Source organism: Equus przewalskii, chromosome 11, assembly GCF_037783145.1.
Source record: "Equus przewalskii isolate Varuska chromosome 11, EquPr2, whole genome shotgun sequence".
NCBI classification, from domain to species: Eukaryota; Metazoa; Chordata; class Mammalia; order Perissodactyla; family Equidae; genus Equus; species Equus przewalskii.
This window is the reverse complement of record NC_091841.1, coordinates 13041611-13068516: the sequence shown is the minus strand read 5'-3', so window position 1 is coordinate 13068516 and position 26906 is coordinate 13041611. Positions and strand designations below refer to the sequence as shown.

The following is a 26906-nucleotide window of genomic DNA, read 5'->3' as shown; positions in this document are numbered from 1 at the left end:
CTAAATATTGCCATTTTATTTCTTATTTTATGGTTGTTCTATATTTCCATTGTTTCTCTTTCCTTGTATTTCTGACTGCCATTTCAGTTCCTTGGTTTTATATGGTAGTTTTCTCAGCTTTCTCTTTTTTGTGAATTATGGCTCTGCTCTGAATTTTTGTTTAGTGGCTACCATGAGGTTTGTATAAAGGATCTCATAGAAGAGATAGTCCATTTTCTGATAGTCTCTTATCTGCATTAGCCTAGGCAGATTACTTCCTTTTCCTCTTCCCCCTCTGAGTTATTGTTGCCACATATTCTGTTTTGTGTTGTGAGCTTGTGACTAAATTAAAGTGTTTATAGCTATCTTTGTTGCTTCCCTACATTTTATCTTTTATGTTATAATTCTTTGCCAACCTATTCTGAAAGAGAGCTTCAATTTTCTGATTTTGTCTGTCTATTTATCTCTTTGCTCAAAGCTTTGTAGACCTTTGCCTTTTTGTTTCAGGTATGCGGGCTTCCTTGATCAATTTTTATAAGGGATGTCTACTAATGATGAACAACCTCAGCTTTTATTTATCTTGGAAAAGTTTTATTTCTCAATTGTATCTGAAAGATAGTTGCTGGACAGAATTTTCTTGGCTGAAAGTATTGTCTTTCAGTATTTTGAATATATTACTCCATTATTTCCTAGTCTGTAAGGTTTCTGCTGAGAAATCTGCTTAAGGCCTGATAGCAGTTCCTTCATAGATTGTTTTCTTCCTTACTGCCCCTAATGGTTTTTTTTTGTCATTGACTTTTGCCAGTCTTACTATTAAATGCCTTGGATAAAGCCTTTTTGCATTGATGTAATTACAAGTTCTATTGGTTTCATGTACTTCTAAGTCCACTTCCTTATCCAGGTTTGGGAAGTTCTCAGCTATTATTACTTTGAACAAGCTCTCTTCTCCTTTCTACCACACTTCCCCCTCTTGAATACCTATAATCTTTTTGTTGCCTTTCTTCATTGAGTCAGATATTTCTCAATGAATTTATTTTCTTAAGTCTTAATTCTCTTTCCTTCTACACATGAAACATTTTTTTATATTTCTATCCTCTAAATCAATAATTCTGTCCTTCATATGTCAGTTCTATTTTTAAGGATTCTTGATTATTTTTTTAACCTCATTGTGTTCTTCATATGCAGAATTTCTGTTTTTGTTAATAGTTTCGATGTCTTTTGTGAAGTACTCCTTCTTCTCATTAACTTTATTCCTTAGCTCATTTAACTGTCTTTCTGTGTTTTCTTGTAACTCACTGAGTTTCTTTATGACAACTATTTTGAATTCTCTATCATTTAGATTATAAACTTCTGTGACTTCAGGATTGGCTTCAGGAAACTTGTCATTTTCCTTCTGCTTTAAAGTATTACTTTGTTTTTTCATGGTGTTAGATAAACTGAACCTCTGCCACTGCGTTTGTGGTGGTATCACATTGTAGATTTCACCTCCCACTGCTGAGGGAAGGTGAGAGCTATGTTTCTGATTCTGCCTTTTCTGCTGGAAGTTATGTGGGTGTGGCTACTCTGCATTAGTGCAGTCTGGTGACAGCCTTTCAGCAGGTCGCTCTCATGGGGGAAGGGCCTCTGTGTCTCTGTGCTCAGCAAGTGGATTGTGCAGGTGCAGGCTTGTACTGTGCTTACGGGTGGTTTGGCAGAGCTTTGTGAATAGGGCATCTTTGTGGGGGCCAGGCCATGGCCACTTTCTTGGGAGCATACTCACTGGTAGGCCCTGCTTTAGCATAATGGGCAGTCTCCTAGGCCAGGATAGTGTTCACATTCACACCAGGTTGCCCCCACTTCCTCTTACAATCACACTGTCTGCTGTGCCCAGTGGGTGGGGCTACTTCTCAGGAGCCAAGCCACTACCTCTTGGAGGGGGTGGGGAGCATTCCCATTGGTGGGGCCTGCTTTGGCACAATGGGTGCTGCCATTGACTGGGATATCATTCACACACTGGCTGGGTGGTCTCTGCTCCTCTTAGCATCATGCCAATTGCTGTATAAGGCTCTGTGATCTGGCTCATTGCTGCCAGGGGTGGAGAGGAGTGCACACACCTATCTCCACTGCTTCCTAGGGATCTAGTCCATCCACCTTCAGATGTGTAGCTCTGTGGGTCTTTCACGCATCCTATTGAGCTGTGTGGATATCCTCTCTGGTCAATGAATGTCCATTTAGTTGTAATTCAGAGGAGGAGAGATAAAGAGAACAGTTCATTCCCTCATGTTGCTGATGTTCCTCCCCTAGAACATTCCTTCACTTATATTTTAGGTTTACAAAATGCTCATTAAAATAATTTGTCCACAGTGAAAATTAATATTCTGTAATTTTACTCTAGTCTTGTATCATTTCCAATAGGCTTTCCTATTTTTATATTCATATTCAAAACTAATGCTTGCTTCTGCTTTGCTCTCTGAGCACCAGTAACAATAGCAGATATTTTGTAAACAAGTACTCTGTGTCTTACATGAACTGATTCATGGCAGAATTTAGCTTATTTTTCTTTAAAACAATCCTATGCAATAGATACTAATGGCAATTCCATTTCACAGATGAGGAAACTAAGATATAAACTATTCTTATGAGATAGAAATTACATTTGCAGGTAGAAATAGCATGTGACTGTGATGTTATTTTTTGTCTTGAATAAGAGCTATATGAGAGCTTACTTTATCACTATTCATTACTCTGTACATTAATGTCTCCTTGGGTGTCTTATTTAATGATTAAAAGATTAAAGTAATGAATGTATTAAAATAACCAAAATTCATAACGTAGGTACTGAAAATTAATGCAAACTGTAAGTTTGCTTTGCCTCTAAAGTACAAACTGCCAAGGGATTCTCGGAGATCTACTTATGATTAGTTTATTTCTTACAATCCAATTAATGTTTGTTTTTCAAAGTTTTTTTCTTTGTGTGTTAGAAGTCTCCCTCAGTCTTTATTTAGTCAATGTTTTTACGTGTCCTTCAGATCTCAGAATTTTCTTCATGAGATCTGCTATGTTCCTTTTCTCTTTTCTTACATTCTTTTGTCCTCACTCGCCCATTCTTTCTAGCTATACTTGTTTACTTAAAAAGCTCATGTATTCTGTGGATTCTTTCCACCTTAGCAAAAAGGACTTAAGTATCTCTTCCTAGGTTCTTTAAAATTACCTTGAAAACATACATTTATATCTATGATACATTTTCAGCTACTTTTTTGTATAAACTGAGTTATGGGTCTAGGTTCATTATCTGCAAATGGACGTCTGATTGTTCCAGTAATTTTTTTTTTAAAGACACTATCTTTTCTCCATTAAATTATTTTCCCTTTTGTTAAAACTCAATCGAATATATTTTTATGGATCTCTTTATAGACTTGGTATTCTGTTCCATTGATTTTGTTTACACGTTCAGTCCACGAATACCACAAGGTCTTGATTACTTTAACTTTATGGTAAGCCTTACAATTGGGTAATATGTGTCCTCCAAAATTGTGTTTCTTTTTCAGAGTTATTTTGGCTATTATAGTTGCTTTTTCTTCTCATATGAGTTTGTGAATCATCTTGTTGGGATTTATTCAAAAAAGCTTGCTAGGTTTTTGACTGTGATTGCATTGAATCTAAACAACAAATTGGAGAAATTGACACCTTAACAATAGTGAGTCTTCTAATCAACGAGCAATGTATATCTATTTACTTAGAAATTCTTTTACTTCATTGTTGTGTAGTTTTCTGCCTACAGAACTGGCAAATATTTCATTCAATTTATATGCAAATATGTTCTAAGTGTTTTTTAAATTTATATTTCATTTTTCTATTTTAGTGTATATGAATGGAATTCATTTTGTATGTGGACAATGTATCCTATGAGCTTGCTAACTCACTTAGTTCCAAGAGATATTTGTATATTCTTTGGGATGTTAACATAGGCAGTTGTGTTGCCTGGATATAGGGATAGGTTTATTTGTTCTAATTTGTGTGCCTTTTAATTTTTTGTCTATTACACTAGCTAAGACTTCCAGAACAATACTGAGTAATAAATGGTTAAAAAGGATATGCTTGCCTCACTCTAGATCACAAAGGGAAATGTTAGTTAGTCTCTCACCATTATTATGTTAGTTGTTTCTTATTTATAAATTTTTTATTAGGCTAAGAAAGTTCATTCTGTTCCTTGATTGATAAGGGTGTTAAATATGAAGGGATGCTAATTTTTTTTTTGTGATTTTTTTCTTCATCTATTGATATAATGACATATTTTTTTCTTATTTGGTTCATTAATATGGTGAATTACATTGATTGCTTTTCAAATGAAGAAGACTTGCATTACTTGGATGAAACCTGCTTGGTTGTGACGTATTTTTGTTAATTGCTTGATCTGACTGACTAATGGTTTGTTAAAGATTTTTTTTTATTGAGTTATTGATAGGTTACAATCTTGTGAAATTTCAATTGTACATTAATGTTTGTCAGTCATGTTGTAGGAGCACCACTTCACCCTTTGTGCCCACCCCCCACCCCACCTTTCCCCTGGTATCCACTAAACTGTTCTTGGTCCATAGTTTTAAATTCCTCATATGAGTGGAGTCATCCACAGATTATCTTTCTCTTGCTGACTTATTTCACTTAACATAATTCTCTCAAGGTCCATCCATGTTATTGCAAATGGAATGATTTTGTTCTGTTTTGCAGCTGAGTAGTATTCCATTGTATATATGTACCACATCTTCTTTATCCATTCGTCTGTTGATGGGCACTTAGGTTGCTTCCACGTCTTGGCTATTGTAAACAGTGCTGAAATAAACATTGGGGTGCACAGGACTCTTGGGATTGCTGACTTCAGGCTCTTTGGATAAATACCCAGTAGTGGGATGGCTGGATCGTATGGTAGTTATATTTTTAGCTTTTTGAGGAATCTCCATACTGTTTTCCATAGTGGCTGCACCAGTTTGCATTCCCACCAGCAGTGTATGAGGGTTCCTTTTTCTCCGCAAGCTGTCCAACATTTGTTGCTATTAGTTTTAGATATTTTTGTCATTCTAACGGGTGTAAGGTGATATCTTAGTGTAGTTTTCACTTGCATTTCCCTGATGATCAGCGATGATGAGCATCTTTTCATGTGCCTATTGGCCATCAGTATATCTTCTTTGGAGAAATGTCTGTTCATGTCTCCAGCCCATTTTTTGATTGGGTTGTTTGATGTTTTGTGGTTGAGTTGCGAGAGTTCTTTATATATTAAGGATATTAAGCCTTTGTCAGATATATGACTTGCAAATATTTTTTCCCAGTTAGTGGGTTATTTTTTTGTTTCAATCCTGTTTTCATTTGCCTTGAAGAAGCTCTTTAATCTGATGAAGTCCCATTTGTTTATTCTTTCTATTGTTTCCCTTCTCTGAGAAGGCATGGTGTCTGAAAAGATCCTTTTAATACTGATGGCAAAGAGTGTACTGCCTACGTTTTCTTCCAGAAGCCTTATCGTTTCAGGTCTCACCTTTAGGTCTTTAATCCATTTTGAGTTTATTTTGGTGAATGGTGAAAAAGAATGGTCAATTTTCATTCTTTTACATGTGGCTTTCCAGTTTTCCCAGCACCATTTGTTGAAAAGCCTTTCTTTTCTCCACTGTATGCCCTCAGCTCCTTTGTCAAAGATAAGCTGTCCATAGATGTGTGGTTTTATTTCTGGGCTTTCAATTTTGTTCCATTGATCTGTGCACCTGTTTTTGTACGAGTACCATGCTGTTTTGATTACTGTAGCTTTGTAGTCAGGGATTGGGATGCCTCCCGTTTTGTTCTTTTTTCTCAGGATTGCTTTAGCAATTCGTGGTCTTTTGTTGCCCCATATGAATTTTAGGATTCTTTGTTCTAATTCTGTAAAGAGTGTCATTGGGATTCTGATTGGGATGGCGTTGAATCTGTAGATTGCTTTAGGTAGAATGCACATTTTAACTATGTTTATTCTTCCAATCCATGTACATGGAATGTCTTTCCATCTCCTTATGTCGTCAACCAATTCTCTCAGAAAGGCCATGTAATTTTCATTATATAGGTCCTTCACTTCCTTAGTTTAATTTACCCCAAGGTATTTTATTCTTTTTGTTGCGATTGTGAATGGTATTGTATTCTTGAGTTCTTTTTCTGTTGGTTCATTACTGGAGTATAGAAATGCTACTGATTTATGCAAATTGATTTTATATGCTGCAACTTTGCTGTAGTGGTTGATTACTTCTAACAGTTTTCCAATGGATTCTTTGGGGTTTTCTATATATAAGATCATGTCGTCTGCAAACAGCGAGAGTTTCACTTCTTCCCTCCCTATTTGGATTCATTTTATTCCTTTTTCTTGCCTGATTGATCTGGCCAGGACCTCCAGTACTATGTTAAATAAGAGTGGTGATAGAGGGCATCCTTGTCTTGTTCCTGTTTTCAGGGGGATGGGGTTCAGTTTTTGCCCCTTGAGTATGGTGTTGGCTATGGGTTTGTCGTATATGGCCTTTATTATGTTGCGGTTGTTTCCTTCTACGCCCATTTTGTTCAGAGTTTTTATCATAAATGGCTGTTGGATCTTGTCAAATGCCTTCTCTGCATCTATTGAGATGATCATGTGGTTTTTATTCCTCAGTTTGTTGATGTGGTGTATCATGTTGATTGATATGCGGATGTTGAACCATCCCTGTGTCCCTGGTATGAATCCCACCTGATCCTGATGTATGATTCTTTTGATGAATTGCTGAATTCTGGTTGCCAAAATTTTGTTTAGAATTTTTGCATCTATGTTCATCAGTGATATTGGCCTGTAGTTCTCTTTTTTCGTGGTATCCTTGTCAGGTTTTGGTGTCAGCATGATGTTGGCCTCATAGAATGTGTTAGGAAGTGTTCCATCTTCCCTAATTTTTTGGAATTGCTTGAAAAGGATAGGTATTAAATCCTCTCTGAAAGTTTGGTAGAATTCCCCAGGAAAGCCATCTGGTCCTAGGGTTTTATTCTTTGGGATTTTTTCATTGCTGTTTCAATCTCTTTCCTTGTGATGGGTCTGTTCAAATTGTCTGCCTCTTCTTGAGTGAGCTTTGGGAGACTGTAGGAGTCCAGGAATTTATCCATTTCCTCTAGGTTATCCATTCTGTTGGCATATAGTTTTTTGTAGTATTCTCTTATAATCCCTTGTATTTCTGCAGAGTCTGTTGTTATTTCTCCTTTTTCATTTCTAATTTTGTTTATGTGAGCTTTCTCCCTTTTTTTCTTTGTAAGTCTGGCTAGGGGTTTGTCAATTTTATTTATCTTCTCAAAAAACAAGCTTTTTGTCTCATTGATCCTTTCTACTGCCTTTTTCATTTCAATAGTATTTATTTCTGCTCTGATTTTTATTATTTCTCTCCTTCTGCTGACTTTGGGCTTCATTTGTTCTTTTTTCTCTAGTTCAGTTAGGTGTGCTTTAAGGTTGCTTATTTGGGATTTTTCTTGTTTGTTAAGATGTGCCTGTATAGCAATGAATTTTCCTCTTAATACAGCTTTTGCTGTATCCCATATGAGTTGGTATGGCATGATATCATTTTCATTTGTTTCCAGGTATTTTTTTATTTCTTTAATTTATTCAGTGAGCCATTGCTTGTTCAGTAGTGTGTTGTTTAGTCTCCACATCTTTGTGCCTTTCTCAGCTTTTTCCTTGTAATTAATTTCTAGCCTTATAGCACTATGATCTGAGAAGATGCTTGTTATTATTTCAATTTTTTTAAATTTGTAGAGGCTTGCCTTGTTTGCAAACTTATGGTCTATCCTAGAGAATGTTCCATGTGCACTTGAGAAGAATGTGTATTCAGCTCCTTCAGGGTGGAGTGATCTATATATGTCTATTAAGTCCAATTGTTTTAGTTTTTCATTCAGCTCCACTATTTCCTTGTTGATTTTCTGTCTGGATGATCTGTCCATTGATGTGAGTGGGGTGTTGAGGTCCTCTACTATTATTGTGTTGCTTTTAACATCTTTCTTTAGGTCTGTTAATAGTTGCTTTATGAATCTTGGTGCTCCTGTGTTGGGTGCATAGATATTTATAAGCGTTATTTCTTCTTGATGAAGTGTCCCTTTGATCATTATATATTGTCCCTCTGTGTCTCTCTTTACCTGTCTTATTTTGAAATCCACTTGGTCTGATATGAGAATTGCAACACCTGCCTTTTTTTCCTTGCTATTTGCTTGAAGTATTGTCCTCCACCCCTTCACCCTGAGTCTGTCTTTGTCCTTGGGGCTGACGTGTGTTTCCAGGAGGCAAAAAATTGTTGGATCTTGTACTTTAATCCATTTTGCCACTCTGTGTCTTTTTATTGGAGAGTTCAATCCGTTCACATTGAGAGTGATTATTGATGCATGTGGACTTAATGCTGTCAATCTGTCGCTCATTATCTTGTTTCCCTGTGTTTCTTTTCCTGTGTGCTTTAGACTACCCATTTAATACTGCAATTTCTTATGCTGGGTTTCTTAGATTTTTCCTTATCTATGATTTGTGACTCTGTTCTGTACTTTATTTTAGTGTCTACCTTAAAGTTTGTATTTAGAATCTCGTGTATAATATAGTCTGTTCTCTGGTGGTCTCTTACTTACTCGACCAATACTGATTTAGACCCTTTGTTCTTCCCCTCCTAAATAATTATTTTCATTTTTTATTCCAACTCGTCTTATTAATTGGTAGTTAGAGTGCTAAGATCGTCCTTGTTTTGGTAGTTTCCTTATTTTTACCCTAATGCTATAGTTGAATATTTGCTATCCTGTTCTGGTTCTATCCATCGGTCTCCCTAGTCTGTGGCTTGTGTCCCCTTTCTCCCTTTTTTCTTTTTTCAAGTATGAGAGCCTTCTTGAGGATTTCTTGTAATGGAGGGCTTTTAGTTACAAATTCCCTTAACTTTTGTTTGTCTGGAAAAGATTTAATTTCTCCCTCATATCTGCAGGAAATTCTTGCTGGATAGAGTATTCTTGGCTGAAGGTTTTTATCCTTTAAAGATTTGAATATATCACTCCATTCTCTCCTAGCTTGTAGGGTTTCTGTAGAGAAATCCGCTGATAGTCTGATAGGGGCTCCTCTATAGGTTATTCTCTTTTTTTTTTTCTTACTTCCCTGAGTATTCTTTCCTTATCATTCCTATTTGCCAACTTTACTATTATGTGCCTTGTGGTGGGTCTTTTTACATTGACAAATCTAGGAGATCTAAAACCCTCCTCTACACACATTTCTCCGTTGATCCCTAGATTTGGGAAGTTCTCTTCAAGAATTTCGTTAAGCACACTTTCTGCTCCATTTTCCTTTTCCATATTCTCGGGAATTCCTATGATCCTTATGTTCTTACTCCTCATTGAATCCATTATCTCTCGGAGATTTTCCTCATTTTTTTTAATTCTTAGTTCTCTTTCTTCCTCTGTCTGGCGCCATTCAGCCTGTCTGTCCTCGATTATGTTGATTTGCTCCTCTAGGTTGTCTACACGGGCATTCAGGGAATCCGTATTCTGTTTTATCTGGTCCATTGTGTTTTTCATCTCAAGTAATTCTGTTTGATTCTTCTTTATGATTTCAATCTCTTTTGTGAAGTAACTCCAGAACTCGGCTTGTTTCTCTATCTTTCTCTCTACCTCATTGAGTTTTTTGATTATAGCTGCTCTGAATTCATTATCACTTAGTTTACCTAATTCCAAGTCCTCAGGACTTAATTCTGTGTTTTTATTGTTTTCCTTCTGGTCTGGGGCTTTTATAAATTGCTGGATGGTAGAGGAGCAGTTTTTTCTCATGGTGGTAGAATTCGGTTGCAGTTACAGCCTGTCACCACTAGATGGGGGTCGAGAGCGGCATGTTAGCTCTCCGCCTTTGGGGCAAGATGGCTGCGCCCACTGGCTTTGCCAGGGGGAGGGGCTGTTACTCACACACGCTGGTCTTGGTTCAGATCAGTTCTGTTCTCTGGTCTCCCAAGGCCCTTGATTTATAGGGTCCCCACCAACGGAAGCTTTCCCCCCATCAGCGGGTCTCCACTGAATCAGCGGCAGGAGTCCTGGATGATCCCCTGGTCGTGCAGCCCCTCCCCCGCTCCTTCCCGACCCGCGCCGCAGCGATCGCAGACTCTAGGGGAGGGGGCGATGTTCTCTCCTACCCTTCCGGCGCCTCCGAAGGTGTAAGCAAGGTTATGATCTCTGCCTTCTTGGTATTGTAGATTTCTAATGAGCTGGCATTATGTTTATTCTCTGAAATTCAGTTCTTCCAATCTTTTGTTGTATTTTGGAGGGGAGAGAATCCCGGGTCAGCTCACCCCGCCATTTTGCTCTGCCCACTGGTTTGTTAAAGATTTTCATGTCTATATTCATGAGCAATAAAAGTCTTTCATTTTCATTTCGTTTAGTATTTTTCATAAATGACCCCACTTTTTAAAAAATGATATATTATATATAGTTTGCACTTTTAATGTAAAAGTTGGATACTGAATGCTGCTTTTATAGTAACCTGCTATCTCATGGCAAAATGGTACAGTGGAAAAAGGAGAGATGAGTAGGATAGTCAGGTAGACGTGGGTTCAAAGCCACAATTAAGCAGTATTTAATAACTCCCTACACTGAGGAGAAAAGATTGGTGGGCTAAGAGCATCTGTAAAATTCTCTCTTCTTTCACTTCAAGTTTGTGTTGATTATATTGCTACATTATTACTAGTAGTATTAGTATCACTATTGATTATATTACTATGGCCATATCACCATTTCCTTTAATTGCCATGGTTTTCCAATCTCAGTTCAATTATAAGAGTATTCACCGTAATGAGTATAGTGTGGAATGATATTGTGGAGGATTTTGTGAATAGTTTTAGTTGTTTCTTTTCATTTAAGAAAAAAACGTGAAGTCTAGACACTTTACTAGAATAAACTATGAGTTATTTATCTCCTAAATTTTCATTAAGATATAATTGTGTTCTTTTATTCCATAGACACAGGTCTTCTTATGTTTTACAAAGTTTTTTACATATTACATCTCTACTGTTCAGAGATGGCAATTATTTGTATGTTGCATTTCCCTTTCTGCCTTATTAATCACTTGCTTTATAAACCTTTTGAAGTTATAGTTTATTTGTATATTTTCTCTTTTTAAATTTTTTCAAATGACTTCCATGGTTGTTTTAAGTAGTGTCTAGGCTGTTTTTCTGTTTTGATAGATGTGATAACAATTCTCATATCATTTTCTTTCCTGGGCTCACTCAGCATTCGTCTGATAGCCTGATATAATTTTGTTATTATTTTTCAACTTTGCCATTCCACAAAATGGACATTTATATTTTTTTAAATGGAATAAAGAAGGATTCTCCTTTACTTTCTTTTGTTAATAAAATACATTTTTCCTATTATTTCTATATTACTTTTTCCCTTTTAGGTTTAATTATCTGTCATTTTCTTTCTTTTTTATTTTGTTTTTCTTATTGTTTTTAATTGAATTTAAGAAGAATAACAGGGAGCAATGCTTTTTTCCTGACATATTTAGTCAAAAGAAAATAGTGTAATCTTAATTGCTAAATATAAGCCATTGTGAATGATAGATTTTAGTGCATTATTTTCCACTAATTCAACAAATAATCTCACAACTCCAATTATTGACAACCTTATAAGATAGGTATTTTGAATTACCAATGCAATGTTATGAGAGTTGATAGAATGAGATATCAGCTCTTCTTGGGATAACGATAAGGTTCTCATAGAAGGTGGTGATGAAGATAGTTCAACTTATGTCATCAGACGCTAGAATTTCTTCTCTTTACTGTGACCCTTCCATCTCAAATGACTTCCTGGGTCCTTTTCCTGCTTCTCTGCTGCTATTCATCTCCTAAGTACTGCCTGGAATGATTTTCCTCTTGGCTTCAGTTTATGTAAATTGTACCTGTCTTTCCAAAATGATCCCTTCTCTGAAAGTCTACTCCAGTTTACAGTGATCGGTACTTCCTTTGGAGTCCGGTGATCCATTTTTTTTTTTCCATTTTGTCCTAGACATAATCAAATGCTCCTTTGAGCTGCTGTTTTATTTTTGTGTCTAGGTATTGTCTCCCCAACTATGCCATACACCTCTAATAATACTAAATAACATTCATGAGAACTAATTCTATGCTGGACACTCCAATTTTAAGTATTTGAAATGTATTACTTCCTTGACTCCTTCCAACATCTCTGTGAACTAGAAACTGTATATCTTTATTTTAGAGATTAAGTGAATGAGTCACAAAGAGATTTAAAAACTTGCTCAAAGTGACACAGTCAGTAAACTATGGAATTGTGATTTACACCCAGGCAATGTGCCACCAGAAGCCATGCAGCAAACTATTTCATCTCAGCTGCTGTTGAATGCTCAATGCCTCACTCCCCACTGATAGAAAAGAGGGTTCTATTTGGCAAAGGAGAATGTAAAGGAGGAAAAACCCCATATTGTTTTCTTAGGAATCCTCTCCGAGAAAAGATACTATTAGGAGGTAATACTTGGTCCAAAAGCCACGAAGAACACGTTAATTTTGTCTCCTCAAGGGTAAACCCTTGAGGTTTTAGTTCTTTTCAAACCTAGCTCTAAATTATTGAAAACTCTCAAGAAAATGACAGTTATTCTGTGCAGAATGTGAATCAAAGTGCACGTCAAAGAGCATCTCTTTACTCCTAAGGTCTTCCAGATTGGGGATTTGTCTTCACCAAGCTGCTGGAGAGTCCTGCCTCTCAGGTATGGTTACAACAATGAAGATAGTTGAATGTTCTAATCTTCCCTCTAGAACATGATCATTTCCTTTCAAGTAGTTGAAGCAGTTATATAAAGGATATCCTCAAAGAAGTGAGTTCATTGCATTTTGGATAATAACAAATTGTTTTAAGTATGGTGGATAATCATCAGGATGAGGTTAACTTCCAGAATATAATCTCCACACCCTAGATTCTCTAAAAAGAGCAAAGTTTCCATTTTGTTCACATCCTTATAGGACTAAGCTACAGGGTCGTGTGACTTTTCCTGAACTGAATTTCCTGTTTATTTCTTTATAATATAATGATACTGCAGAACCAATGAGGAATTCCAAGGTCAGAGAATACTAGATATGAAAAGGATGTAGTGATTATCATCTTCATTTTATACAACACTCACGATGACATATTCAAATGAATAAAAAAGAGGTACCCCTACACACTTATATCAATATATTTGTATGAGGATAAACCAGAATCATTCATGCAATGGAGAATGCTCCTAAGAAGCCTATGATTCTCTTTGTGACACATTAAAATATACTCCACATAGCATTAAGCAAATAATCATGATAAAGATTAAATGATCATACATTTAATACAGTCAATATATCATATTGTAAGTAAGTAAGCTTCACCTACTAGTTATTGTATAATCAAGAATAGTATATTACTTTCATTTTACTTAAACAGGACATTAATTGAAATGAAAATAAATATTGTTTAAAACCACATTTTTTCATATAAATTATTCTATAATGATCTCTACTAGGAATTTTAAACAGCTTGATTTTTTTTACCTTGGCTGTTGAATCAGAAAGTAATATTTTCTTGAGGGTGTTCCCAACATAAAATACTCTGCACTTGATGTTTTACGTATAGTACTATTGGAATTGCTATTGCCTGAGAAATTTCAGTATAAGTGTTTTAAAATAAGTTTATATAAAATAGGGGAAATCACATAAAATAATTCTACATTATTTTGTGCAATAGATGCTTAATTTTCCATGGCAATTTGCTGTTCAACACTTACCAGATCACTTGATCGCAACGGCAGCACCTCTCTGTTCATTCCATGGCAGCATATCCCTTTATCGATTTATGTGGTTGGGAGAAATTTCTACAACCATCCTTTGCTCAACAATCTGAAATTTTATATCCTTGGTTCTTGGTGCCTCTTCTCTCTTCACATCTGCCAAATGTTAAGTCTTTGACTGTTTCTCAGGGCAGCTCTTTATGAACATAAACAGCTATCATTTATTTCATTAATCTTTAGAATGAATAACTTCTTTTTCAATTGCAGAGATTATCCTTTCCACATTCTATGATAAGTGGGAGTAGGGAGTAGACTGATAAACACATATATGAATTGTGTCTTAATAATATTACAATGGTACTGATCTTTCAATGAGAACAAGGACTGCTCTTTCAGTCTTTCCCAGATGTCTATCATTAGTACTCAAATATCTCTTTTTTTTTTTTTTTTGGTATAGTATTGCCAGCATGGATATTCCTAAGTGGATTTTATTATCCCGTCATACAATAAGATGAAACATGGAGAGTAATTCTCATTTCAAATACAATTTTATAACTTGTGAGTGTTCTAGATATTATAGTTGGACTCCTTGTTTTATGGAAGAGTACTTAATCCAAAGAGAACAAGGGCGAATTGCCTAAGTTTATACAGGATCTGTACAGCTATTCCACAGAGTGGGTATTTTTATTTTTAAAAATGTAAAGAGGATTTTCTCTGTTAATAGCTTACTTTTCTTCTATTATTTTCCATATGACTTTTTCCTTTTTAGGTTTAATGGATGTCGTTTTCTTTTTTTAATTTGTTTTTGCTGTTTTTCTTATTGCGTTAATAGGTTTTAGGAAGAATAACAGGTAGAAGCACTTTTTCTCTGACATCATTAATCAAAAATATATAATATAATTTTCATTACTAAATATAAACAATTATTAATTATAGATTTTAATGGTTTGTTTTCCACTAATTCAACAAAAAAATCGCACAACGCAAATTATTAACAACGTTCTGAGATAGATACTTTGAAATGCTAATGAGCTACCAAAGCAATGTTATGGGGGTTCATAGAATGAGATATCAGCTCTTCTTGGGATAAACAATAAGGTTCTCATAGAAGGTGGTTATTGAGATAGTTCAACCTGTCACTAGACTCTATGCTATCCCCACCCCTTTCTCCACCTCAAACAACTTCCCCATTTCAGTTCCTGCTTCCCTGCTTCTCTTAGCACTTAGCGCTTCTCCTTATCACTGCCTAGAAAGCCTTTCCTCTCAACTTCACTTTATCTAAATTTTACTTTTCTTTCGAGTCCAGTTCATTCCCTGAAAGTTTTCTCATCTACCCCAGCTTACAGTGATCTGTCCTTCCTTTGGAGTGCAGTGGCCACTTTTTCATTTTTGCCTAGAGATAAGCACATACTCCTTCCAGCTGCTGTTTTATTTTTGTGTCTAGGTATTGTCTCCCCAACTATGCTATAGACTTCTGATAATACTAAATGACATTCATGAGCACTGATTCTATGCTGTACACTCTTAGAAGTGCTTTAAATGTATTACTTCATTGACTCCTTCCAACATCTCTGTGAACTAGAAATCATTTATCTTTATTTTAGAGATGAAGAAAAGGAGGCACAGAGAGATTTAAAAACTTGGTAAAAATGACACAGCAAGAAACCTATGGAATTTGGATTTACACCCAATCAATGTGGCTCCAGAATCCAGGCAGCAAATTACCACATCCCAGCTGGCGCTGGTTGCTCAAGCCTCACTCCCTACTGATAGAAAAAATGGCTGTCTTTTGGCAAAAGAAGATCCAAAGGTGGGGGGGGGGGAGCCACATTATTTCCCTAGGAATCTTCTCTTTGAGAAAGCACACAATTGGGAAATAATATTTTGTCCAATTGCCACCAAAATCATGCTAATTTTGTCCCTTCTGGTATAAACTCTTGAGATTTTAGTTCTTTAGAGACCTGGCTCTAAATTATTGAAAACTCTCAATAAAATGTCCCTTATTCTGTGCAGTAGATGAATCAATGTGCTGGTCAAAGAGCATCTCTGTACACCCAAGGTCTTCGAGATAGGAGATTTGTCCTTTTCATCAAGAATGTAGAAAGTCATGCCCCTTGGAAAGGTTACCACCATGAAGGGAGTTGAATGTTCTAAGCCTCCCTCTAGAAATTGCCCATTTCCTTTGAAGCAGTTAAAGGAGCTACATAAAGAATATCCTTAAAGAAGTGAGTACTTTGCATTTTGGATAATATGAAGCTTTTGAAGTATGGTGGAGAAACATCAGCATGTGTTTCAACTTTAGGAATATAACCTCCCCTCCCCAGGTTCTCTAAAGAGAACAGACTTTGGCATTTTGTCCACATCCTTATGAGACTAAACAACTGGTTCATGTGACTTTTTCTGAATTGAAGTTCCTGTTTAATTCTTTATAATATAGAGATACTGCAGTGTCCATGAGCAACTCTAAGGTCACAGAGTGTTACATATGAAAGAGGTATAGAGATGAGCCTCATTGTTTTATAGAAGACTCAAAACGACTTATATTCAAATATGAAAAGAAAGAAAGAAGGAAGGAAGGAAGGAAGGAAGGAAGGAAGGAAAAAGGAAGGAAAGAAGACAGGCAGGCAAGCAGGCTGAATGGCTGCACCAAAACTGGTAGCAAACTTTATAACCCCCTACATCCACACACCTATATTGACATATTTGGATGGGCATAAATAAAAAGATTCATGCAATGGATAAGGCTCCTAATAAGCCTAGAATTTTTCATGACTGCTGAAAAATAACTACACATAGCATTAAGCAAATAATCATAATAATGATAAAATATCATGAATTTAATATGCAATCACTATTTTTTATTATATATCAAATGCCACATATACTTATTGTATAATTCAAGAGTAGTGCATTGCTTTTATTTTATTTAGAGAGGACTAAATTAAAATGTTAACAAATATTATTTAAAGCTAGATTCTTTTTCCTCTAAATTCTCCTATATAATGATCTTTTTCTAGGAATTTTAAACAGCTTGATTATTTCTTTGTTGACTAATGAGTCAGCAAGAAATATTATCTTGAGGGTGTTCTCAGCATAAGGTAATATACATTTGATATTTTACATATATTATTTCTATAATTGATATTGCCTGACAGATTTTAGGATAAGCCCCTTAAAATAAGTTCACACAAAATAGCAGAAATCACATAAAATAATTCTACATTATTTTGGTGCAACAGATGCTTAAATTTCTAATTTCCGTGGCAATTTGCTGTCCAACACTTGCCGGATTACTGATCTCAAAGGCAGGGCCTCTCCATTCCTTCTGGGGCCATATTTCTCTATTGAAATTATAAGGTTGGGCGTAATTTCTACCCCCACTTTTTGCCCTCAATTGTCATTTTGTATTCTTGGTTCTTGGTGCCCTTATGTCTGCACATCTGTCATAGGTTAAATCTTTGACTATTTTTGAACAGCTATAACTTGTTTCTACTAATCTTCAGAATGATTAACATGTTTGTCAATTGTGAACATTATCCTTACCACATTCCATTGTCAGTGGGAGTAGGAAACAGACTGACAAACACATTTATAAATTATGTCTTAATAGTAGAATGGTACTGGTCATTCAATAAGAATAGGGACTCATCTCAGTCTTTCCTCAATGTCTAATATTGAGATCTGAATATCTCATTGGTTTATATGGTATTCCCAGTAAGGGCATTCCTAAGTGGTATTTTCTTATCCCATCATACAGTAAGATGACACATGGAGAGTAATTCTCATATTTCACATTTCAAATATCATTTTATATCTTGTAGGAGTTATAGCTAGTATATTTGGGCTCTTCTATTTATAGGGAAGAGAACCACATCCAAAGAGATCAAGCGTGAATTGCCTAAGTTTACACAAGATCTTTGTAGAACTTCCAGGCCTAATATTTAAGAATATCATCCTCCAGTTCAACAATATTTCTGTAATTGTTATAGACCTGTTTAAAATATATGTTATTAGCCTAAAATATCATTTGTAACTGCTAATTATTGAATTTTTATGATAAAAATTACTTTCCTTTCTTGTAACAGATTACTACAGACAATGGAAGATAAGAATCAGACAGCAGTGACTGAATTTCTTTTCTTGGGACTCACAGATCATCTCCCTCAGCAGATTGTTCTCTTTGTCACGATTCTCAGTGTCTATCTTGTCACACTGGGGGGTAATTTGGGGATGATGGCTCTCATATGGTTTGATCCCAAACTCCATTCTCCTATGTACTTTTTCCTTAGCCACCTCTCCTTTGTAGATATGTGCTCCTCCTCTTCCATTGCCCCCAAGATGCTGTGTGATAACTTTGCGGGGAAAAAAAGCATCTCTTTCATGGCTTGTGCTGCACAGATGTGGTTCTTTGCTCTCTTTATTGCAACGGAATGTTCCCTCCTGGCTTCCATGGCATATGATCGGTATCTGGCCATCTGTAAGCCTTTGTTGTATACACTCATTATGTCCCATAGGGTCTGTGTGCAGCTGGTGGTAGGACCTTATGCCACAGGTCTTATAAGCACGACTCATACAATTTTCACTTTTTGTTTACCCTTCTGTGGTCCAAATATTATCAATCACTTTTTCTGTGACATTTCACCACTTCTTTCCCTCGCATGTGCAGACACCCGGATCAATAAGTTACTGCTTTTCATCTTGGCTGGAGCTATAGGAGTACTCAGTGGCCTGATCATCATCATCTCCTACATTTGCATCCTAGCGGCCATCTTGAAGATCCGGACAGCTGATGGGAGGCGGAAAGCTTTCTCCACTTGTTCTTCTCACCTGGCAGTTGTTTCCATCCTATATGGGACTCTTTTCTTTATCTATGTTCGGCCTGGCTCAGATTCCTCCCTAGATATCAATAAAGTGATATCTCTATTTTATACTGTGGTAATTCCAATGTTGAACCCCCTCATCTACAGCTTGAGAAACAAGGAAGTAAAAGATGCATTCAGGAGGAAGTTTGAAAGGAAAAATTCTCTAATAGGTAAGTAACATAGAACTCTCTGTTGCACAATAGATGTTGTTGCAGAATATATAGCAAAAAGAACACTATGCTGGAAATCAGAAGTTGTATGTGAATCCTGGCTGTGCTAATTCGCAGCTTTTTAAAAATATAATAGTTGTCAAATATTTTTCTGCCTTAGTCTTGTTCTCTGTGATGTGATTGTATTTCAAAATAATATTGAGATCTATTGAGAATACAAATGTGAAAATATAATAGTAGAAAACTTGGATGATATACGTACAACCATTGGTGTGTGAATACTATTTAATCCAAACATGAAAACTAAAAGTTGTAATAGAAATATCAAAGCACCATAAAAATATTACAAAGCATTAATAAAAAGAGAGGAAATATTTGTGCACATGTGCCCAAGAATGCAATAATATTTCTAATATTCAAAGAACAGTTCAAAATTCACAGTCAAAAAGAAAAACAGTAAGGTCTGGCCCCATGGCCTAGTGGTTAAGTTTGGCACACTCTGCTTCAGCAGCCTGGGTTCATGGGTTCAGATCCTGGTCATGGACATACATCACTCATCACAAATGCAGTTGTGACAAGCCACATACAGAATAGAAGAAAACTGGCACAGATCTTAGCTCAAGGTAAATCTTCCTCAAGCAAAAAGAAGACGATTGGCAACAGATGTTAGCTCAGTGAAAGGCTTTCTCAGCAAAAAAAAAAAAAAAAGAAAGGAAAAAGAAAAACAGTATATAAATGGACAAATGAACATCATATTCAGTGATATGGGAATGCAAATTGCCAGAACGTATGGATAAAATGTTCAACATCATTATTGGTCAAGTAAATAAAATGAAATTAAAATGCCAGTGCAATGTCTTTCAATGTAGATGAACCATTGATAATTTTCGATGATGGTGAGGTTCTTATTTGTCTATGTACACTCATTATTCCTTGCTGATAAATTGAGTTGCTCCATTTCCATAAAATAATTTTGTAGTTTTTACTAAAGTGACAAATTTATATGGCAGTTGACCTACAAACGTCTGTTAGAAATCTAGACTACAGAAATATACACCTAGCCTATTATAGGAGGTCAGGATGCATAATCACATGACATCCCTTGTTCAAGCGTTTCTTCATTATCAAGGCCCAGAAACAGACCCAGAGCTGTTTCTCAAAAGCCATAGGATTCTTTGCTGAAAATGGCAAGGATTTGCACCTGAACCCCAGGACCTATGTTATTCTCTCACTAAGGCTTGTAAGAAGCTCCACACTGTTTCCTTTCCCACTACTACAACTTTCATCATAGAATCTGTTATATCATGTGGCCAAGTGGCAGGACAGTTTATAATGCAACTGGGATCTTCTGAATAGCCCTTTCCTGTTCTGCATCTCACTTAAAGCTGGCAGCCTTCTGTGCCATTTTGGTATTTGGGTTGAAAACATATTCATAGCTGTGGAATATGTTGCCTCCAAAACCCAAAGAAGCCTACCAGGGCACTGTTACTGTGCTTCTTTCTTCATGAATTTTACTTTTGATGGGGTGTTCCAGCATGCTTCTAACCACTGTATCTGTAAAAACTTTCCCAAAGTGTCAAATTCCAGAATCTTAATATGGTTTATCTTACACCTGCTGGAGCACATGTGTTTTACCAAGGACTTCCAAAGTTCTACCAACTGCTTGTGTCACCTCTTGTATAAATATAATGTTATTATTGTAGGGGGTCAGTATAATGTTTTGAGGAATGCTTAGGCGGCTAGGTATCTTCAGTCTGTATAATGAAGGAAGGCAGGAATGTTAACATTGCATTGAGGCAAAATTGTAAATTGATATTGTTGTTCATCTCACATAAATGTTAATTGTATTCCCCAAATAACTGATTTATACAATGTACTAGAGACACGTTATAAATGATCCCATGTATAGGAAAGCACTGTTATTGGGGCTAACACTTATGGTGATTGAACTTGTTGTGGTCTATAGCCATTTTCTGGGATCGACCTGGTTTCCGGAGGGCCAGACTGCTGAATTAAATAGAGAGACAATGTGACTACCTTCGCTGCATCCTTTATACATTTGGTGGTGGAACTAACTTCTGGATTGAAGTATTCTGGAATCTTATAATCCCCATTGACTCTAGGGAGCCTAGATTCATAACAACAGCATCTCATACTTCTGAGCTTCTTATCAAACTGGAATCCCTCTCTCTAGGGCTTTTGTTGATTGCTTTAGTGGAAAGAGTGTCCTTTGTGTCTTCTCAGGGAACACAGTCACTTGAAACTTTCTCTGGTCTTATACCCTAAATCTTTCTCAAGCATCCCTACATCTCTGAGCCTTTGGCCCCCATCTTCAACACTCTGCTTTGGCAGTAATGGCATTTCCACATTTCTTACTGTAGGCTATCAGTTTTTCCAGTTTTCAAGCAGGCGTCCCAATAGTGCATTAGGATCAGCTCCTGATGTCTTGCTTACAAGCTAATTTCTGAGCACTGGACTTATTCCATGTCAGTAAATTCTTCCTTATCCAGCTTTATATTCCTCCCACCCTAAGCTCATTACCCTCAAGATGTGTAACCCCACATGTTTTCCTAGTTCTGGCTTGTATTTATTAGCCAGGTCCTATAAATCTTCTGGTGAATAATCCTTTTCCTTCCAAAGCAGGAGTAATTTTCCTTTGTCATCAAACCATACCATTCTGAATCTTTGCCCTGAGTACTAAGCCTAAAAGCTGTGAGGGAAGTGGGACTAGATCTTGAGAAAAGCACTTCTTTTCTTGTGACACACTTGAGGCCTTTTTATGTTCTTGGGGCAAAGGAAGACTGCTGTCTTCCAGCATGTGGGAGAGGGTCAATCCTGCAGTTGCAGAGACTTTAGGGTAACTGGAATATCTCAAACACACCCACATAAATGTTTTAATCCCAATTCTCGCTGCCCAACTCCTTTCCTATTAGAGAACTGACTTTTGCACAGGAGACTTGAAGTGGCTGTGACTTCAGCTTCTTTATTATTCTCTTTCTGACTGTAATGTTCTTGAGTTCAGTTTTTATGCTGTCTAGACTCTAATTAGAGGAGATGAGCATCTTTTTAGATGCTGGCATTCTGACTTTGACATCATATTCTGAATTGGAAATTGTCTGACCTGAGTCTGTTATTTTCATCCTTCAGCATGTTAGTGGCATTCAGCAACAACCAACTTTGTAGTAGAATAGTTTCCATTGCTTCCCATATCCCTTACATGCTAAAGATAATTGCATAAATCAATGTGCATTTTGTACCCCATCCAAGTCCACCGTAGGTTGGTCTTAGTCATTGCAATGCCACGGCATACTAGTGGTTAATGACCACCCCATTCCACCAGCAATGAGCTCTTCTTGCCATCTGTCCAGTAGTAATCTGATTCCAGAATCTCATCCCAAGAATCTGCTTCCAAAGGACTACTTCCGGTACCAGCTGTTTTAGCTTGATTTTTCCCAGAAGCAAATCCTGAGATAAGTATTCAAGTGCAAGCAGCTTATTTGGGAGGCAAAGGAAGTACTAGTATAGGAGTTAGGAAGTGAGAGAGTGAGTGGGAACAAACGCTCTCTAGTATGAGTTTCTTATTTTTATTTTTGGATTAGTAGTGTAAATACATGTATTTATTCTGATAATTTGAAAACTTTCTAATGTGTTTTTCTCTTTTCTAGTGGTTGCCTTTAGGATTATAAGGAGAAAATTTCTATGTCTTGAATTATCACTTTTATGTGATCATGAGCAGATTGCTTCAGTGGGCAATTGAGTGCTAATCCTGCTAGAAACCTCTGGATGCCAGTGTGAAAAACTCATGCATCGGAGTAATCCCACCTGAAGGCCAGGGGAGCTGGAGAATGTGTCCACAAGCCAGTATTTATTGGAGAGCTGCACCTGAGAAGTGCTAATTTTCTGTCACTTTTGACTTGCCTGAGCAGACAATAAAGAAGAAGGAAGAGAAATCTTCTTGTAAGGAAATTTAGGTGCTGGTGGTTGAAGTCTGGGCTGCAATGCACAGAAATGATAAGGGTGAGGCTGGGAGTCTGCTATATTAACGATGTAACACATGGAAACAGTGTGTACTTGAAACATCCCCTAGTGCCTGCTGTCTAGTCAAAAGCTGATTTTAAAACCTCCTTCTTTCTAGGTAGTAATTGGAAGGAAAATTGCATGAATCACTGGTCTTGCCCGATGAATAAGTGACCATGTCTCTTTTTGAATGACTGCGTCTAATTTCAGGAGAATTTAGAAACCTGATTCAAATGAACTATTGCAAATTTTGAGATCAGATATTATAAATCCATATATCACCTCCACATCTTTCTGCCTTTGCTTGAAGCTCTTTTTCTCAATGAGATTTAATCTAACATTTAACACTGAAATTTTTACCATCACTACCACACCAAGAAATGTATATTCTCTTTACTCTGCTTTACCTTTTCTACTATCCATAATATTTCTCACCTTCCAATCTATAAGACACTTAAATTGATTTTCAAATGTATTATTTTCTTCCTTCATTAAAATGTAAGCTCTATGTGAGCATGTTATTTGATTAAATTGATGAATCTCAATCACTATTTAGACATAGTATTTGCTAGTAAATACTTAATGGTCAAATGGTATGGGTTTTAAGTGTAAGAAAAATGTTCTAACTCATGTGATGAATGACAATCTCACAACCACTTGGTTGTAAAACATTCTCATGCTATTTTTAGGTGGCTAGGATACATTGTATTAGATACATACTTGATGTATCAGAGTGTAATATAAATGAGTTTTTCAATGTCTCTCCAGATAATGGGAGGATCTTAGAATACTTTAATTCCATTCCATCACTTTTGATTTATATATTACAGTTATAATTTATTTCAGTTTTCTATAGAAGACATTACTATTTTTATTATTTAATATCTATTTAAAGTTATTTACATATGTATCTCTCCATTAAAATACATACCTTTCTGTATGCCTAAGATTCCATAAGAAGTAATTTTCCTTCTGAATAAAGAACCCTCATTAGTATTATCTTTAGTTTAGGCCTACATATACAAAATTCTCTTCTGTTTCTTTGAAGATGGTCTTGTTTCACCTTCTTGGACAGTGTTACCTGGAGAAGAATTCTCACTTGGACGTTACTTTTTTCCCAGCACTTTAAAGTTGTTTTTTTCTTCTGATTTATTTTTGTTCAGAATTCAATTTTATTGTTGCTCCTTCAAGCTTAATCTTTTTTTTTCTTTTTACTGGATACATTTTAGATTTTCTTTTTTTCTTTGGTTCTTGGAAGTTTAATATGATATGGTTATGTGTGTTTTTCTTTTATTGTATTTATCATGCTTGGGCTTGATTGTGCTTTCTGACTCTACAACATGACGTCTTTCATCTTTTTTGAAAAATTCTTGGCCTACTGCCATTTTTTCTTCTTTTCTAGCACTTTCCTCACCCATTTTAGGCCTTTTTACTGTATTACATATTTCTCTTTTGTATTTCACAGGGTTTTTTCTTCCCATGCTTCATTCTGCTTGTTTTCTTCTGATCTCTCATTTTAGTTTAGAGATTCTTTTACCATCTTTGTTTAATCTGTTCTTACATTCATCTATTTAGGTTTTAATTTGTTTTCAAATTTCTATTTTGCATGTTTTAATAGTTTTCCCTTTGCTAGACTTCTCAATCTTTTGTTTCTTTGTTCATATTGGTGTTAGTTATTTTAAATTGGTGTCTGAAAACCCCTTCATGTGGATCTCGTCTGGTCAGTTTCTATTGTCTATTTTGTCTCTTGGTTTCTAACCATGTGGTATAATCTTAGATGCCTGGTAATTTATCATTCCATCCAAGGCAATGAAAAATTAAAGTGATAATTTGAGGTCTAGTGTAATATCTTATTCTAGAAAGGATTTGTGTTTGCTCCTGCCAGGTTAATAGAGCAAGTAACAATTTAGATAACAGTAAGTCAATCAAGGACTGAGATGAGATGAAGCTGGGCTATTGTCAGAAGGAGCCCAAGTAGTTTTGGTTCACTCTACTTTTTGTGTGTTGCATAGAGATTGCCAGCCAAGAACCTCTTCCTGGAGGCCCCTGAACTGCCTTTTTGTCCCAGAGATTCTCAGCTTTGATCACTTTTTCTAGAATTGGCTGACACCTTGGGAAGAATAGCTCCAAGTGCTGGGCTCATCACTCTGAGTCTTCTTTTCCTGAATTATCCTGGTATTTCTTTCCATTAGTATTAGTTTTTTATGCTATCAAACAGATAAGAAATTGTGTTCAACTTTTTCTATTATTCTTGTTGAAGGAGAGCATCCAAATTAACTAGATTGCTATTATTAGAAGCAGAACTGCATTGTATTTCTTTTTGACACCATGCCGTTAATTTTTGAAATCTTCCTTTCTCTCTGGCACAATAAATAGTGTCAAGGCTCAACTAATTTTATGAACTAGATTGTGATTCAACTTTTTTGCTAAGGAGCCCACATTCATTTTAGAGAACTGTGTTTTAGAGAAGAGATCAAGATTTGGATATTCTGGTGCTGAACGCTATTAAAGTGTCATTGCTTCTAATTGGAATGTCATTATGTTTGCCCCCTCTTGGTGAGGAGAGATAGAAAATATGTTTTTAGAAAAATACATTTAAATTTATATTTGTAATTCAAATTTAACATTACAGTTTATTTTCTTAACTTCTTTTATTTATATTTTTACTTTTTGCTCTTATAATGAAAATTGTGGTAACTAATAACTTTAAAATTTATTTAATTCTTTATTCTACAGTATACATAAAATGATTTTAAAATTATAAAGGCAAAATTACTACTAACAATACAATTATTGAGTGAAGTTTAGGATTTTTTTATAGTGTTGTGGATCTTAGAACATGTTTAATCAAGGACGTATGTCAGACTAAGGTGTTCAAATTATTTGATGTAATTCTTTTTCCCTATGATTATCAAATTTTGGATTTTCTTTTTGATTTAATTTGTATATATTATTGGTTTATATATTTTGATGTTCAGCAATTACGTGCATTAGCCTTTGTAATAGTTATTTGTCTTGATTAATTGACCCTTTAATCATTATGAAATGACTTTATTTATCCTGGGTAATATTATTTTTCTAAAATGTAGTTTGTTGGATATTAATATATTCACTTTAGCTGTCCTTTGATTAGTGTTTGCATGTTTTTTTTATCTTTTTACTTTTAACCTATTTATATCTGTATTTGAATTATATTTCTGATAGGTAGAATAAAGTTGGGATATATGTTTTTACCTTGTCTGATAATTCCTGCCTTTTAACTAGATGTTTAGACAATTTACCTTTAGTGTGTTTATTTATACTGTTATGTTGTCTATTATAGATATATGTTTTCTATTGGTACCATCTTTGATTTCCTTTTTCCTATTATTCTGCCTTATTTTGGATTGAGTATTTTGAAATGATTTTATTATATCTTTTTTGGATTATTAACCATATTTCTTCTTTTTGTTATTTTAATGGTGACGTATTTTATAGTATACATCTTTAACTTTGTACTTCATGTGTAGCGTAAACACCTTAGAATAACATACTTCTATCTCTCCCTTCTTAGCCTTTGTGTGATGCTTAGATTTTTCTTTGAATATTATAAAGCTGACATTACATTATTATTAATTTTGTTTATAAAGTTGCTTACCTTTGAAAGATATTAAATTATTAAGAAAAAGTATATATTTTTCTATGTGTTTACCATTTCTAGGGTTCTTTGTTCCTCTCTGTAAATCCAGTTTTCCAACCAGTGTGATGTTCCCTCTCTTGAAGGACTTCAGAAGTGTCTTTTTCGTCTGTGACCACTTTTAAGATTTTCTCGTTATTACAAATTTTGAACAATTTGAATATTATGGAGTTTGGCATCGTTTTTTTTCATGTTTCTTGTGGTTAAGGTGTTTTTCAGATTATTCAATCTGTAAGTGTATAGTTTTCATAAAATTTGGAAATATTTTGTCCGTATTTTTCTTTGAATGTATTTTCTCCTCTCCTCCCAACTTCCTCCCGTAGGAACCTTCAATTACACATATATTTGGTGAAATGAAGTTATCCCACATTTTGCAGATGCTGTTACTTTTAAAATTATTTCTTTTTCTCTGTGTTTCATTTATTATA

At 35.5% G+C, this 26906-nt stretch overlaps 1 protein-coding gene across 1 annotated transcript; it reads left to right on the top strand.

The window, feature by feature from the left end:
* Positions 1 to 17851: 17851 nt before the first annotated feature.
* Positions 17852 to 18793, top strand: LOC103567160 (olfactory receptor 5G3-like). The gene has a single exon (XM_008543771.2). The coding sequence runs from the start codon at positions 17852 to 17854 to the stop codon at positions 18791 to 18793; it is 942 nt and encodes a 313-aa protein (XP_008541993.1).
* The last annotated feature ends 8113 nt before the right edge of the window (positions 18794 to 26906 follow it).

Excerpts from the sequence above, each read along its gene's own strand:
- LOC103567160 (XM_008543771.2), top strand. The coding sequence starts at position 17,852 with ATGGAAGATAAGAATCAGACAGCAGTGACTGAATTTCTTTTCTTGGGA.